This window comes from Ammospiza nelsoni, chromosome Z (genome assembly GCF_027579445.1).
Source record: "Ammospiza nelsoni isolate bAmmNel1 chromosome Z, bAmmNel1.pri, whole genome shotgun sequence".
Taxonomy (NCBI): domain Eukaryota; kingdom Metazoa; phylum Chordata; class Aves; order Passeriformes; family Passerellidae; genus Ammospiza; species Ammospiza nelsoni.
Genome location: NC_080669.1, coordinates 51,092,472 through 51,108,780, shown reverse-complemented (window position 1 = coordinate 51,108,780; position 16,309 = coordinate 51,092,472). Strand labels below are relative to the sequence as shown.

The following is a 16,309-nucleotide window of genomic DNA, read 5'->3' as shown; positions in this document are numbered from 1 at the left end:
CCTGGAAAAGCAAAACCTTAGTCCAGGAGTGCAGCACAGACAGGGATCTCCCCAGCTTGGGAGCAGCTCTGTGGGAAGGAGCCTGGCGCTCCTGGTGGACTCAGCTCCATCTGAGTGCCCGGTGTGTTCCTGCAGCACAGAAAGGGAGCAGATCCTGGGTGGCTCCAACAAGGGCCTCACCAGCAGAGATGAAGTCCTTATCCCACCCCACACAGTGCTTGTCAGGCCACACCTGCAATTCTGTGTCCAGTTTTGGCTCTTGGTGGATGTGGATAGGTTGGAGAGGCCGCACAAAGGCGATCACAGGGCTGGGGAGCCTGGCACGTGAGGAATGGCTGAGGGAATTGGGTTTGTTCAGCCCTGAGAAAGGAAGACTTGAGGGAGGCCTTATCCCCATGTCACAGTATTTGTAGGGTGGCTACAGAGAAGATGCAGATTCCCTCTTTTACAAGGAGCCAGTGCATAGAGGAGATGTAATGTGTACAAGTAATTCCTGGGCAGATTCCGACTGAACACGGAATAGAAACTTTTCTCAATGAGAACAACTGGTCATTAGAATAATTTCCTTAGAACAGTGGTAATTTCCCAACCAGTGGACACTTTTAAGTTTTGGCTGGACAGGGTGCTGGGCCATCTTGCCCAGACCATATTTCTGCAGAGAAATGTTGGACCAGATAGTCCTTGAGGTCCCTTCCAACCTAAGTCTCTATGAAAATCCTAGGCATAGAAATGCAAAAAGATTACCACAAGGTAAGCCAAAAAATGAATTTACAAAATGTCATATCTTTGGCACCAGCTCTTTGTTTATGTGTTCTTTTCCTAATGTAAACATGTAATAACTGCTTTTCTTTACTGGGTGAGATATTTCACTTTTTTCATCCAATTATAGTACATGGATAACTCCTCTCAAGCTAAAGACTGCTTGTGTCTCCAAATGCTCCTTTATGAGACTGCAAATTGTGAGGTAGGAATCCAGCAAGAATATGAGAACTTAAAATCATGTCTAAAGAAAGCCCTGAGAAGAAGATGTTTTGAGTTTAAAAAGTGTTAACAAATTATTAAATCAACTCTGACACACCTGTTCATCTTGGAGTTTGGGGTCAGGCAGATTTCAGCAATTGAATTTGTTGTTTCCTATTAACAAAGGTCTATACAACCCCTCAGAGAAGAAAAGAAACAAGCCAGAAGAGCAGCAGTTCAAACTCAGGTACTATTACATTACGTGGCTTCTCACATTAATTAATTTCAGGAAAAAAAAAGGCTTGAAAATACTAAAATTATGAAAGCAACATTCTGCTAAGAGAAAGGACTGAAAACCAATAAACTTTTAAAAGTATGTCTACACACATATATGCATAAAACATTTCCACAATTTGTAAGCAAACCATGTTTTTCATAATATATATTAAAAAGGATACTTACAATTTTAGATGTATGTCAAATTAAGATTCACATCCTTATAAATACTTTAAATCAATTAGTTACTATAACTGAGAAATTATGTTTCTTGCCATTCTACTAGAATTTTGTACTTTGTACTTTTTTTTTAATTAAAAACACTTTGGTTGGAAAAATACATATTTTTTTTTTAGAGATAATGTGGTTGGTGGTAGAAAACAATTTTCTGATTCGTGTGCTCTTTCTACCACCCTTATGCTTCCAGAACTTATTAGCTAATGTTATTTTCTGCTGATCTCAATGTTTCCATTAGCAGATGCCTTTTAAATTAAGAAGTCATATATGGCTTTGGAAGTGCTTGATGAGAAATAAGTGTAGTAGGAGTGTGTGCGCTGCTTCCAAAGGATTAAAATGGTAAAAAAAAAAAAGACAAGAGAACTAACTCATGTCTGCAAGAACACTGAAGTCAAAATGAGAGGGTTTTTGTGTTAGGAATGGTAGGCACTTTAGGCAGGGCTATGTTGAAAGTTACATATGGGCAATGAATGTTGATGCTACAAAAGAAACTTCAACAGAAAAAATGTACAAACAGCACATTACTCATTCAAAAAATAACAGATTTCCATGCTCTTCCACGCTCACTTACATCAATCAACATATTATTCCATTAAAACTATCAAGGACTAACTATCAAGCACTAAGGACTAACATAAATCTTGAAACAAGCATCTCACAAGTGTCTGCTAGGGTCTCTGATTCTTAGTGACGTAGAATCCTAAATATTGATATGAAAGAAATGGACTAGAATTGTCAAAACCATTAAGAATGTAAATTTAGACTTCTGTAAGTACCAAGACATTCACACACTGGAAAACCATACCAAAAAACATGTTAAAAATTGGATCACAAACTGTAAGAATGGCATTTTCAAACTGCCTGGCTTGAGTTTGCAATCAGTTGTTTTTCAGATCTAGGCAATGAAATTAAAAGCTCCCTTTCCAAAACCCTATTGAAATTACTGATTGAAATATGAGAATAGGTAGGAAACCAGTACCTCAGAATAGAGTGCTGTAATTTTTAAATATTTCAATAGATTGTTGCAGTGGTTTGAATGGATGTAAATTGCTACATTCAGGTATGAACAATTGGCTGTGAAGGCACAGCTGAAGAGTGACCTCCGAAACAGCCCTTTCAAGAAAGAGTTTTGGGCACTTGGAATCCGCTTGGACTAAATGAACATTGCCACTGCCATAAGAAAAATTAACAAAATACTAAAATGAATGAACAGAATTCCATCACTAAGGTGACAAACTAAGTTTGAAATTGGAGTTATCTCTGACAGGCCTCAGCTAGTGCAGTGGTTTGTGCACCATGCCTCAAGGTGTGTGCTACTGGGATCTCGGTTACCAACACAGAGATGGTCTGGTGTAAAGAAAACTAAGAACAGACATGATAGTAATCTGCAAACAAAGGAAATGTTACAATCTAGGGAATAATACCAGTTATCTTCTTATTTGGGTTAGGGGGTAAGTAGGGATCTTAAAGGATTGAAAAACATACATAATATTTTATGAAAATTGTACTGACTATAAGGATATTAAAAATTTCTAATGTTATTTCCTGAACTGGAGGTATTTCAAAACAGGTCAGGTGCCTAACCATCAGTTAAGAATGGTTTACTGAGAATTATTTTGGCTTATAACAGGTTTTTAGGGAATAAATTATACACTTTCAACAGGCAAGGGATAACTTTTCTATTGGTTTACCTTCTGAGTTTCCAAAAGCTTTGTTTCTAAAGATTGCTGGAACTCATGTTCCATCTGCACCACATCAACTGCCACAAGTTAAAGTATCCTCCATGAACCTACTTTTAAGCCCTCTTGCACTTTTTATACCTTTGTAAAATTCAGTGCTAATGTGTTACACAGTCATCTTACACACTCTGTGCAAATGTATTCAAAACCTGCTGTTTTGCCACCAGGTATTTGCTAATTACTCTATTACCAGAATGATCCTGCAGCTCCACTTTAGAACTGAGCCCATTGGACAGGGACCCTGAAGGGGCGGGACACAGTATAAATGTATAAGGTCAAATTATGAACCTAAATTATAAATTCAAGTAACTTAAAATTCAAACCAGGAAAAAAACACACATTATAAAGAATTTCACTAATAAGTTTCCAAGTCAAATTACAGGTCAGTTGCACTGCAAATATAAAAAAAACCTCTCCTACTATTTTAGCTTTAAATTCATATTAATTTTCATCTTAAACCACAGAAGTTTGTAACACTGAAATAATCTAAAACTAGAGACATTATTTCACCTATTTATCTTTCAATATATTCAGGAAAAATAATAGTTTATATAATAATCCTTTGAAAAAAATTGCATTTATGATCATTATTAATTCTTTTCCCCGGCAAATTTCTCTGTGGAGGTAATTATCATTATTAGGCAATATTAAAAATTTCCTAATTAAAAATTACTTTCTTACTTTTGATCACAGCTGCCCTGTTCACACAGCCAAGAAGTGGCCACGGTATTGCCAGACAAACTGAAGTTTGATGGTGTCCAGTAGGAGCTGTAAAACTTTTCCAGTTATCCAACCTCTAAAATCCAGTGCACCATTCTGGAACCTTGACTGTTATTTTTTTTCTGTAGATGTGTATCTTTGCATTTGTCTGCCTTGCTACAATTTCAATTTGAATGGATCTGGTTTATCAGATGATACTCAGTAATTAATTTACCTTTCTCTTTACTTTCACTCAGGTAGTATTTTGTAATAGGAATATTTCATAAACAAGAAATATTTTTGTAATTGTTGTTCACATAGGAAAATATTGAATTTTATCAGGTGTCTTTCTAATTCTTATGGCTGATAGGAAATGGGCTTTCAAATTTGGCAACCACATGATAACTGCTTACTGAAACCTGTCAGTCAATATTTTAAAAATTTCACATATGCTTTATTGAATTACCCTTGTTCACATTTTCTGGGGAAACTCATTTGGAACTCACTCCAGGCCTTAATGCAAAGGCAGTCGCTAGACACCACATCAAGACAGGATCCTAACATTTACCAGAACACACAGGGTGCCTGCAATATAGATGTGCCTTACAGGACTATTTGCTAATTAAACATAGAATCCATACACTTTCTGAACTGGAGAAAAAATCATAAACCAGTAAAGCTGATCACAGTAGAATAAAAATTACTTACATCAGTATTACAGGAGCGATAACGCTTCCTTTCTCCAAGACAATATTTGCCTCCACCTGAAGGCCTGGAAAAACATGTTTATATGTTAGGATATGCCCTAGAACAAATATAACTGCATGAGATATACTAATGCAGTTAATTAATTTAATTAATCCAAGTCCAAGAGATATCCATTACATAAATAAAAATAAAAATATATTCAAGTTTTAAAATGAGATTTTGTTAAGAATTGTATCTTTGACATGCATTGGAGCAGACACAAAATATTACTTGGTACTTGAAAAATCATTACTCATAATATTAATGTAGTTTGCATAAGCTCCAAAAAATAAAGTTTAATTGCATTTTGAACATTAAAAAAAATCCCTTTTGTTTTTAAGTATTTACTTGGTTTATAAAATTAAAATGAGAAATGTGTAAACAATCTATATGATACTTCTTTTTTCAATCATCTCATCTTACTTGAAAAGCAACAAGGACTTACTTGAAAACCAAGGTTTTATACTCAGAACCAGCAAACACAGTATATTCTAGTTCAGAAATTTGAATCTGATTTGAGTTAATCAGTATTAAATCTGAAGAAACTCCAGAGTAAGCAGATTTGTATTAGTTTAGGTAATTGACTGTTAAATTCCCAAACTGCTCAAGAACATTATCTAACTTCCATACAGGTCAAATATTGAACTAACTTAGACTTATATGGAAGATTAATCAGACATCAGCTCTTTGGCTTGCAATTTAATAGCAAAAAGAAAAAAACTACTTTGTGAGTGTTTCATAATAAAAAATTTAAATATTTACAATTTAAAATTAACTATCAAATCAATACTATTTTTCATATTACAGTATTTAACCAGGAAATGTTATCCTTAATCAACAGGGTTGGTTTCTTTTCCTATTGCAGACATACCCTCTCCCAAATGCAATTGCCTGTTAAACACTGAAAATTTAATAATTTTAATCATATGAATCAAAATATATGGTGACAGAAGTTGGAAAAAATCTTAGGATAGTATTCAGGCTCCAAACAAACATTTCACTAGGCATTTTAAACACTGCTTTGGGAAAAAAAATTCTTATTCTCTCACTAACACAGTCTGACTGTGTTATTGATGCATACAGATAATTTCTGCTTTTGCATCCATTGAGTAAGTAGTGATATTGGCCAGATTTGGTAGCTATTGCTAAAACAGGGGACAAACAGACCACCTTAAGTAAAAGCCATATGACATTATGGTAACTGTCTTGCAGAGTGCAGTGGAAAGCTGATGGATGGCCTGGCTTGGAAAACACAGATAAAAGAAACAAATAACCCAAGTGAACAGAGAGCAGAAGACAAGAAAAGGAGTGACAAAAGACAAAGAATGAATTTCCATGAAAGAAACACAAATGACATTCAGAAAAAGTGGTCTTAAAAACCAGTAGTGGCAAAGGAGATAGTGATTATGAGAAATGACAAGAAGAGAACATGGAGTAATAGAACTACCCTGGGAAGGCCTATAGATGTGGTGAGGTAATCAGAACAGGTAAAAGCCAAAACAGAAAAGAGCAGCAATTCATTCAGCAATGAACAGCAATAGAAATAAGCATTCAACATTTGAGAAGAGAAAATGACAGAGAGAGGAGTTCTGACTGAGAGAACTTCTCTGGAACAGTGCTCAGGGCATTGGAAAACAGACAGATTGTAAGACAAGTACAGATATATACAACAGATCAAGCTGTAGTGGAGAAGCTGGCCCCTCTTCAGAGAGGGCAAATACACCCATAGAGAGTTGCGGCAGGCAAAAAAGATGTTGAATTGATTTTTAAGAGTCAGTAGGAAGTCACATGTGAAATGTGGGACAAGGCAGCACATAAATACATTGTATGCAATGTAATATTACTACCTGTGGTTTGTATGTAAGCAGTTATATTGAAAACCTTGGAAATACTGTGTTGGGTTTGGGGTTTATTTTTTTAATAAGTAACTGCCAATTGTTATTTTATATCTGAGACAAGCATTAAAGGAAATATGCCCTAAGAAAGAAATTTCTCCAAGGCATGATTTAAATATATTTTGATGAACAACACATCGCATAAAGAAAACCATTCTGGTTACTGCTAAATATAAATCCAGCTATCCTTACAGTACATAAGATACATAAAAAAATGTTAGAAGCATGTCTAGTGAACTCCTGTTTAAGCATTTCTGTCTGCTATTTTGAAGACAAATGTTGGCAAACTAGCAAAACATTTTTACAGATAACAAGTGAAACCACAGTTTTGAATAATTTCCAAATGTGTCTTTTTGTTGGCTCCGGCTTACTTTAGCTACTTACGCTGGACTGTCACAGTGTCTTATAGATGAGGAGACTCCTCCCCCGCAGGTCCTGCTGCACTCTCCCCATATTGACCATGGACCCCAACCCCCATCTATGCTCTGGGGCCAAGTGCCAAAAGGGACGCACTCTCCCTGATAACACCACTGAAAGATTTCACAAAAGAAACACAAAATTAGCTTGGAGGCTGACAGAGTTATCAGGACAGAAAAATATAAGGGTCAGACAATGACCAATTATAGGCATTAGCATTCCCTGTACAGATAACAAGGCTAGTATTTTACTTTTTGTAGCCATGTTTAGACATTGGTGAGGGTGTGTGTGATTTGTTAAATGTCTCCACTCAGTCCTGAATTATAGGTCCCTAACACACACCAGAAGTATTTTTTATTTCATCAGCCTCCTTAATGTTTCACAATTAAGGAACTACAAGTTGCTTACATTCTTTTAAACACTAAGATTCATTTCCAAGCCTGGTTTGGTAAAAGACCCTCTACTGAAGATTTATGTAGAGGCTTCATTACAGAAAATGAAAAATTCCTCTGATAACATTTTTAAGGAAGTATTTATTGTTATAAAAGAAAATCTGGAGAGCATTACAATGAAGGAAGAATTTTTCTCAGCATTTCATTCACTAACACTACAGACATAATAAAAGTCGTGCTGAAGCATTAGACATGGCACAGAAAATCACTTTATAATAGTAACTGGCTACTTGTTTGGGGCAGAATGGACACATGTACTTCATTCAAGCAAACATTTAAACTCTGCAATATTATTACTTAAATCAGAAATACAAAATGACAGACAAAATTCACTCAAATTATTAATTATTAAAACAAGTTTATAATTTAGTTCATCAGAGACCTTTTCTAAACCATTCAGAAATAATCCTAGAGCCTGTATTTTGATTACATTCTGGTGTCTACCATATCACTGAGAATTTGAAACAGCTTAATTAGATACCCTTTCCTCCTACTGCAGGCTTAGTTGACAGAGCAGAGCATGGACTCAGGTCTACCATGACCTGAATCTGCACATTTCCCTTCCAAAAGCTGAGCAAGTGCTGTTTTTAAACTCCCTCAAATTTCTGTAGTATTGATCATTTCCAAAAAAAAGACAACTTCTGTGTCCACCCCTCATCACCACAGTGTTTTGCAATGCCTCTCATGACACAATAAGGATGGAGTATAAAGTGAGCTAGAAGAGTCCTAAAATCATATGGTTTTCTTCTCTTTACAGTGATAAATTGATAGAAATTTTATTAATAAATGCAAAAATCTCCTTGTTAAAATCTATTAGAGATGCCACAAAAGTACATGAACAGATATGCTAAAGTCAAAAGCTAAAAATGAAAATGCTTCTAAGAGTAAAACTGTAAGCAACTAATCTAATTTAAATTACACTACATACATAACAAACATATCAAGATCCAAGCTAAGAAATGCAAGCTACTCAGATTTAAACTCATAAGAATATCACAGATATAGAACTGAATAGGAAAACCATCATAATTCCATACTATTAGAACTATAGAGACAATAGACAGGTGCATTATTTTTCCAAAGCTGTATAAAATCCCTATAGTGTATCATTTTCACTGTCATGCAAACATTGTCTTCCACATTCCCATGCTCCCCTGTAAAACCTCTATAAATGCTGCGTTTTCTCATCTACTGAACTTAAATCTGATTTAATTCTCACCTCTCTGTCTCTTAAATTTTCTAGTAAAAATTTATCTTTCACTGGAAGCCAGTGAAGCCAGCATACAATCTCTGTCATAGTAATTAAAATTACAAAAGTCTTCATTACTTCTAATGGGACTGCAGAAATGTGTTTCCTTCAAGAATGACAGCAACTTCATCTCCTATAATGAGGTTAGGACTACTGAGTAATCACCATATGAAGAAAGAAGAGGACGTGACAGCTATTTTAAAAGACCAGTTCTACACAGAAGGTTTAGATCTGAAATATTAATTCTTCTCTAATTGTTGAAAGAATAATTTTCCATTATTTCAGCAGAAAGATGACTGTGATGCATTCAAATACGCATAAAATATGCAAATCCTCTGTGAATAAAAGCTCTCTGAATTTTTTCCTAAAGAAATAACTAATGAAAATAAAATACGATACGTGGCACATTTGAGATACTTTTATGAGTATTAGCTGCTTTACAGAATTAACATTTATAACACTATGATTTCAGAAAAACCACACAATAAGTACTCTAATGTAGAGAAAAAATTATTTACTATTTTGTATGAGGAAGAAAAATATTAATGCAAATTTTAACTACTAATTTTCAATAATTGATTCAACAATTATTTTGCAAGGAAGTAATAGTCAATCATAACGTACATTTATTTTATGTTAATGTCCAAAGACAAGTTAAATCATCCCACAATGTAGCTAGATAAACTATCCTTTCAGCACTGCACTGTGTTTGAATTTTTTGCATGGTTTGCACCTCATTTCCATCCCTAGCATGGATGTAATCTATGATCTACAGAAAGGGTCACCTTTTTTATTACTTTAAATTAAAACACAGCATAAGTGTTCCTATCAATTTTGTCTTATTGTTTTATACACACAATTTCTTAATGACTGTATTTTTAAAAAATCGATCAATTAATTTACCTTCACAGCCACATCTCTGGGAATACCACAGAGGAACTTCATGCATATTTAAAATTCTTATTACAAATTAGAAAAAGGGTACCTTTTTGAACCCAGCTGATATGTAAAACCCTTCACCAGACCATGAATATATTAAAGTTTCAGAAGAGAATAGATAACAGTTCCATCAACAGCAAGAAACAATTCTATTATTTTTCCCTGTATGAAGATAACAGCTGAATAACTCTTATGGAAAACATTGTAAAAACCTTCCTGGGTAAGCAGATACCTACCACGGAAAATTTCAACCCAAAGGGTTAAACGCTTGGCAAGTCTATAAAAACAACTGAAAGAAGGTTTTATTATAGAAGGTTACGCTGTTTTAATTGTAGAAATCCCTACACATTCTGCCAATAAGGTATTAATATGTATTGCATCAAATTATGGTTTGGACTTTTTGGCACACAGAATACATAAGTAAATACACAAATACAATTAAATACTCTGAAATCTTCTTAGGCATTTAGAGCTGGAAATTTAATTTATTATATATTTGCACAGAATCCATCAAAATAGGGCTTAACTTGGTAGGGGCCTGTAGGCATGACTGCATACTAATAATAACAATAACAATAACAATAATAATAATAATACACTAAGAATGTGTTACAGCACAGTAACCTATTTATTTCACATTACTCTTCGGGAAAGGAAATTACATATTTGGAAAGAGCTGATGATTTCTGGTTTATTGTTACCAGGAACTATTAATTTACAGGAAGGTTTTTGGATACAGTTTATAGAAACAATTCTCTGCTGTTAACAGGCATATTTGGTTAACAGGTTTATCTTTGTAAAATGGTATGGATTCTCTCACTTCCCTCTAAAATCTCACAATAGAACAAAATACTGGTGGCTGGAAAAAGATGTTTGGCAGAGAGCAAACTGATTAAAACTTCTTGACAAGGGAATAGATCCACAGTGTCTAAAAGAATTTCAACTTGTAGTTTCATGGTTCAAAAAACATAAATTGAGGTAAATTACTCTTTGTCATCAAAAAGGAGGGTGGTTCCAAAATAAACCTAGACTGCTGATTTAAGAGCAGGGCTTCTAACATTTTCTATTACTCTAATATTGGGTAACATTTTTGGTAAAACTGTGAACGTCCCTTTATTTTTATTGGCTAACTCTATTCACTCTATTTTTTAAAACGATCAGTTCAATAAATTTATTTAACATGGTTTACCAATATTTCCAAACCCAGCATGGAAAAACCATCAGGAAAATACCAGGTCATGGGCCCTGAATGAAGCCGTCAACATGCATTAATAAACTGTGACAGCTGCCCAAAAGCCTTCATTCTTGTTGTTTAAACATCAGATTGCAAGTCAAAATGCACTGTTATCTTTGTTGAAACCAGCGCAGCTAGTATGACAAAAGTCAGAGTGAGAATAGATGTTCAGAAAAAAATCCAATCTGGATCACTGAATCTCATGAACAGATGCAACCACTCTCAGACAGAGACTGGAAGTGGTTTAATGTAACAAACTCTCTTCACTTTGTACAAACCTGCATAAAATAGATTATCTTGAAAAAAGGTACCTAGAATGCATTTTTTCCTCCCTAGTATGTATCTTTAATATAAATTAAAATATTTTTCTTTCATTTTCAAGATCTGTATAGATTTTGCCTTGTAACTGAGAAACAGTCTTCTAATATTCTTGTCTGAAACTACTGATATACAGAGATTGTTTTAAAATCGAAATTCTCATATTCAGACAGATATTGTAGTGCTAAATGTATCTATTGCAACACTATCTTTCTGTACTTTTCTGTTAGGTAGAAGAATTTATCTGACTCTACATCAAAGTCTGTTAAGCCAAACAGTTATGCAAGCATAACCGAATAATGAAAAAATAATTCAAAGTCAAAATAGAAAGGTCACTGGGAAATACAGGCTTTTATAAAATCCCTTTATGATTCATCCTTTTTTCTATATGCTTGTATGATTTGGTATATACAGGGAAAAACAAAATTCTTTTCCCTTCTAACAGAATTACATAGTTCAGACTCTAGATTATGTTGCACATGGCAGGTCAAAAGTGTAACAATTCTTAATGGAGGAGTGGTATCAAATAAAGATTAAACTGGAAGAGGTTTTTTTTTTTTTTTAATTACAAAAATTACTCAAAAAGTACAGAAGAAATAGAACATGTTTTGGGGTTGTTTTTTGATCCAGGCTCTAGAGTTTTACAGAAAGGAGAAATAATTTTATTAAATTACACATATAAAATAATGGTGAAAAAATTCTGTAGAACACTTTCCATTACAATGTACACATATTATGATAAACTATGTTTTTGTTTGAACTGTTGTAATTGCTGTGAAATACTTTGACTTTCTAGTTCTTTTTTCTTGTAGTCTTTGAACAACAAATTCCTTCTTCAAACAATAAAACTTTATGTACTCACCCCCTTTTCAATGCTCCCTGTTTGGCAAAGAGTACCTTCTGCTGCTGGAATGCTGTTGGTAACACAGCGGTTACTTTTGCTGAGGCACCAGAGCTCTCTACACACTTCCTAGGAAAGAAGGCAGAAGCAAGTTGATCAGAATAAAAGCCTAAAATTTCTTCCAGTCCTCATAAACACATGTATGCACAAACTTGTTTTGAACAGAGAGAATTAAGACGTCGTCTGCAGAGAAACATCTAAAGATAGCTGTGATAGCAGCAATTTTGAAGCCACTATATTTTACCTAAGAAAACTCTGCCCAAAAAAATCATTCTGGAAGCATCAAAACTAGACAATAATATGTTTTTCACACCGCAATGTAAGTAATATTCTATTATTGCTTTTTTTCTTGACTTTTGCTAAGACTGGGCTTAGTATATTTTAGTGTTATAGAAGTAGTCTTCAGATGAGCTGTAGTGTCTCCATTAAGGCTGCTATCTGCCTCAAAATTACCTGCCAAAAAGGATACCAATAATCTTGAGATATGAAACAGCAACAATTATTTTTCTTTCCTTTATGTAAAAAGAAAGTTTTTGAGCTCAGACTAGTCACATTCCTCTTCTGCAACACTTGTTAAAGCAGTGCATGTTTAGTTAGAACTAACTAACGTACACATTAAAATATTTCCTTAAGGCTTTTTAGATTTGCAGCTGCTCTTTCATAAATTATTTATCCTATCCTATTTCCCTATGTTGTCAGTGTTAAACTAACTGAGATCTTCAAATAATCTTTTTGTTCCTACCATACTTTCTCATTTGGTTTTGCCCATTTATTAATTTAAATTAAGCCAGTTCTGCTGATATTGGAGATAAATTGTTAAAACTAGCAAAGGGTTGAAATTCATAGTGTGGGCATGATCCAAAATTGGGTGAACACCAGAAGTCTTCACAGTTGCTTCAGCTGCCCCTGATTCAGCTGTGTACACATAAAAGAATGAAGAGATGTTTGCTTTTACAGTAAATTACTTACATAATAATATTTACAGCATTACTTTGGGATCTGTGCAAAAGTTCACAACTTCCTTACACATATTCTATATTTTAAAATATTATTTTAATATTTTGAATATAACAAGATCTTTAAAATGATCTTATGATAATCCTTACTGTTTCATTTTACTTAACTGCTGCTTGAAGTAATAGTCTACAAAAAATCCTTGTATAGGTTCTATAGTGAAACATGAAAGAAAAAGAAAGAGGAAAAGACAGTGTGAATGAATTAAAGTTATTGTCCACTCCCCTCCAGGTTCATTGTTTCTCTGAGGTAATGAATAATTTATCTGGCACCTATATAACCTATATGTATTTATACATTAATTTCTAGTGGCTGCAGCAACAGTTCAACAGTAGAATCTTTTCTTGACGAATACAGAATTATTTACAAAGTTTAAAAACAGCTGGTGACATTCTTGCAGGGATGTTAGTACAGTGTATTTAGTTTCATGATTGGCAGAAGCAAGGTATCTTCTGTACAGTCCATTGAAAAATAGACAATAGGAATGGTTTGAAATTAAACTGAATGAAAACTGGTGATTCCTGGACTTTCCATCTAATTTTTGACAATTAGGCCTAAGTTAATTAATCCTATTTAGTGTCTGACTCTATGAAAACTTAAAATTATTAAGCCTGTTTTGGGAGATTAACTGCCCCTTGTAAAAGTCCACCTGTAGCCAATGAAGAACTTTTCAAATTAGTTTTCTTTCAAGAAAGACATGTAAGCAGTATAAATATTTATGTAAAACTCTGAGCAAATTTGTTTTTTCTCACTCAGATGAAAAATTTTCAAATTAAGATACACATAAATAAATATACTAATTAAAATAAAACAGAGAAGTACCAGAAGATACATCACATACCTTCTTGAAAAATTTAGCTTAATTACAAATTTGACAGCAACCAACTAAGGTGCTAAAATTCAACACTAAATCAATTTCACATCTAAATCAACCATGAATCCAAATTTCAATACAGTACAGACTACAAAATTAAAATGTAAAATTAATTATTTTCAGACACAGTATGTGGTCCTCCTGTAATAATCCTGCCTTATTTCCATTAACTTTTAATTTACTTCCTCATTTTGATGAACAAAATGGGTGTAATTTACTCGCTCATTCTTCACATGTTGTTTATATTGTTAAAAAAAAAGTCAGACTGTGATAATTCTACTTGTGAGCTTCTATTTTTTTAGATCTCACCAAGTTCAAATGTCTAAGTTAATAGCTGTTCTTACTCACAGAGTTTGCTCCAATGTTCTGAAAAGCAAAACATTCAACCGCATTAAGAAACAAAAGATTTTGAATAATCTGACATGGACAAAAGCAAAAAATCAGGTCTGGATAGCAGTCTGGAGTTTTAAAACATCTATGTTTATGTGCAGAATCCCCCTTCTGCCACACCTACACAAGTATACGTTCTATACTTCATATAAGTGGAAGTAATAATTAATATCTTTACCATTTGTCTGTACAAATGAGAGCATTTGACAACTTCCTTTCAATAGGATTCCTTCTATATATTTAGACTCCTCTGGTGCATTAGACTCTTCTAATTCACTGATCTAATATCAGCCTGACATTTTAATTCAACAGTGTGAAATAATGAATACAGCACTCCAAAACTATTTTAGTCATTCGTCTGTTTACCAGAAGATAGCAAGCAGGTCAACTCACCTCTCTACTTCACAAAATGAAAAAACATTTACTCCTAAATTGTTTTGAGAAGCAGTACATCAAAACTAGATATTATTACTGACATATTCTGATAGTCCTTTTTCAGATGGTAATTTCTACAGGAATTTATCTCAGTAAATCCCTAAAGACAAAATGATAGTGTTGAAAAATTACTATGGGCTTTATCATACTATTAATGTGTGAGCAGAAACCTCCACTTAAATCAGAAAGGAGTTCTGTTTGAGACAGATATACAATAGCCTAAAATCACCAGAATTTCCTCACAGAGAAACTATTCAAAGCACCAAAGATCCACAAAAATAACAATGTATCAATTTGTAGATGTAATTTATATTAAACAAGAAATGGAATGATTTCTGTAATATCTTTTAAAGATAGCCGAATTTAAGATACTGTTTATTTTTCCCCACTGTACTGCATTTAAAAGAAAACACAGACTCTGAAGTATACTCTCCATCACCCTGTACATTAAATGAAAAATAACATTAATAGCCATTTGAAAACAAATGAGATACCTAACAAGAAGTAAAAAATCCATCTGTGTTATTTGATTAAGTGAAGATGGAATTAGACCAGGTGTTCATATGGATAAGTCTTCTTTATTTTCAACTCACCTTGGAAAGTTAAACAAAGCAGTTCTGACTAAGATTCATAAAGCTTTCTCTTCTCCAGCTCAACCCCATGAACACTATACCTGCTCCTACTTTAGTTACTGACAAAAGCTATTTCCTTACTACTACCATTATCTGTAACACCTCTAACCAATGGTTTTTAATGAGCCGGCCATACAAGAAACTTCCTTGAAAAAGTCAGGCCCAAAATAACTAATAGAAAGTATAGTGCTTTTTTTCCACACACACACACATGCACACTGGTACACAAACACATGCACCCACCCACACCAACCCACTAACAGGTGACCCTTTTAGGGTAGTCTTTTCTTCCTCAGAAAAGGATGAAGCTAATGTGTATTTGGCCAACATTATATTTGTTTGAATAATTCAATGAAACTAAGAGAAAGGAGCATAATCTGAAAATTAAAAAATGACTTGAAAGTCAGTCTCCAAATTTCTCGATTTAGAAACTACTAATTTGTAAAGTAAACAAGGGAAAAGTTTTAAAAATCCAGGAAACATAAACTGAAGCTGAGGCCTTTCACAAGATCAAGACAAGATAGATGACAACCTGTAACGGTGTATCTTAGGGTTCCATGACTTCAGTTTGGAATTCGGATGCTTGTATTTGCAGTAAATTAAACAAAGCTGAACCCATCTAGAGAAAAAAACACAGCAAATCAAATTACCTTCATTTTGCCTAAGTATTATAAATGATGGAGCCTCTTTCTGTTGCATCATGCAGAGTTACATATAGTCATTCCAAATTATGTAACATCTAAGCATCCTATATCATAATCATCATAAATTGTTATAATACAGCACAATGAAAACTCAGTAATATGAGCAAAGATCAAACTGCTGTGCTGTTCTTGTTTTCAAAACTAATGAAAGCTTCCAACAAATATTAGTAGTTCAGCCTACAAAATTAAAATTTAAA

At 33.8% G+C, this 16,309-nt stretch overlaps 1 protein-coding gene across 2 annotated transcripts in view; it reads right to left on the bottom strand.

Moving 5' to 3' along the window:
• Positions 1–16,309, bottom strand: part of ADAMTS6 (ADAM metallopeptidase with thrombospondin type 1 motif 6) — a 137,991-nt gene that overhangs the window by 33,481 nt on the left and 88,201 nt on the right. For both annotated transcript variants that reach the window (XM_059492440.1, XM_059492441.1), the window contains exons 11-13: positions 12,025–12,132; positions 6,938–7,083; positions 4,620–4,683 (exon numbers count right to left, since the gene is read on the bottom strand). In XM_059492440.1, coding sequence (XP_059348423.1) covers positions 4,620–4,683; positions 6,938–7,083; positions 12,025–12,132 — 318 coding nt within the window. The remainder of the gene's footprint in view (positions 1–4,619; positions 4,684–6,937; positions 7,084–12,024; positions 12,133–16,309) is intronic.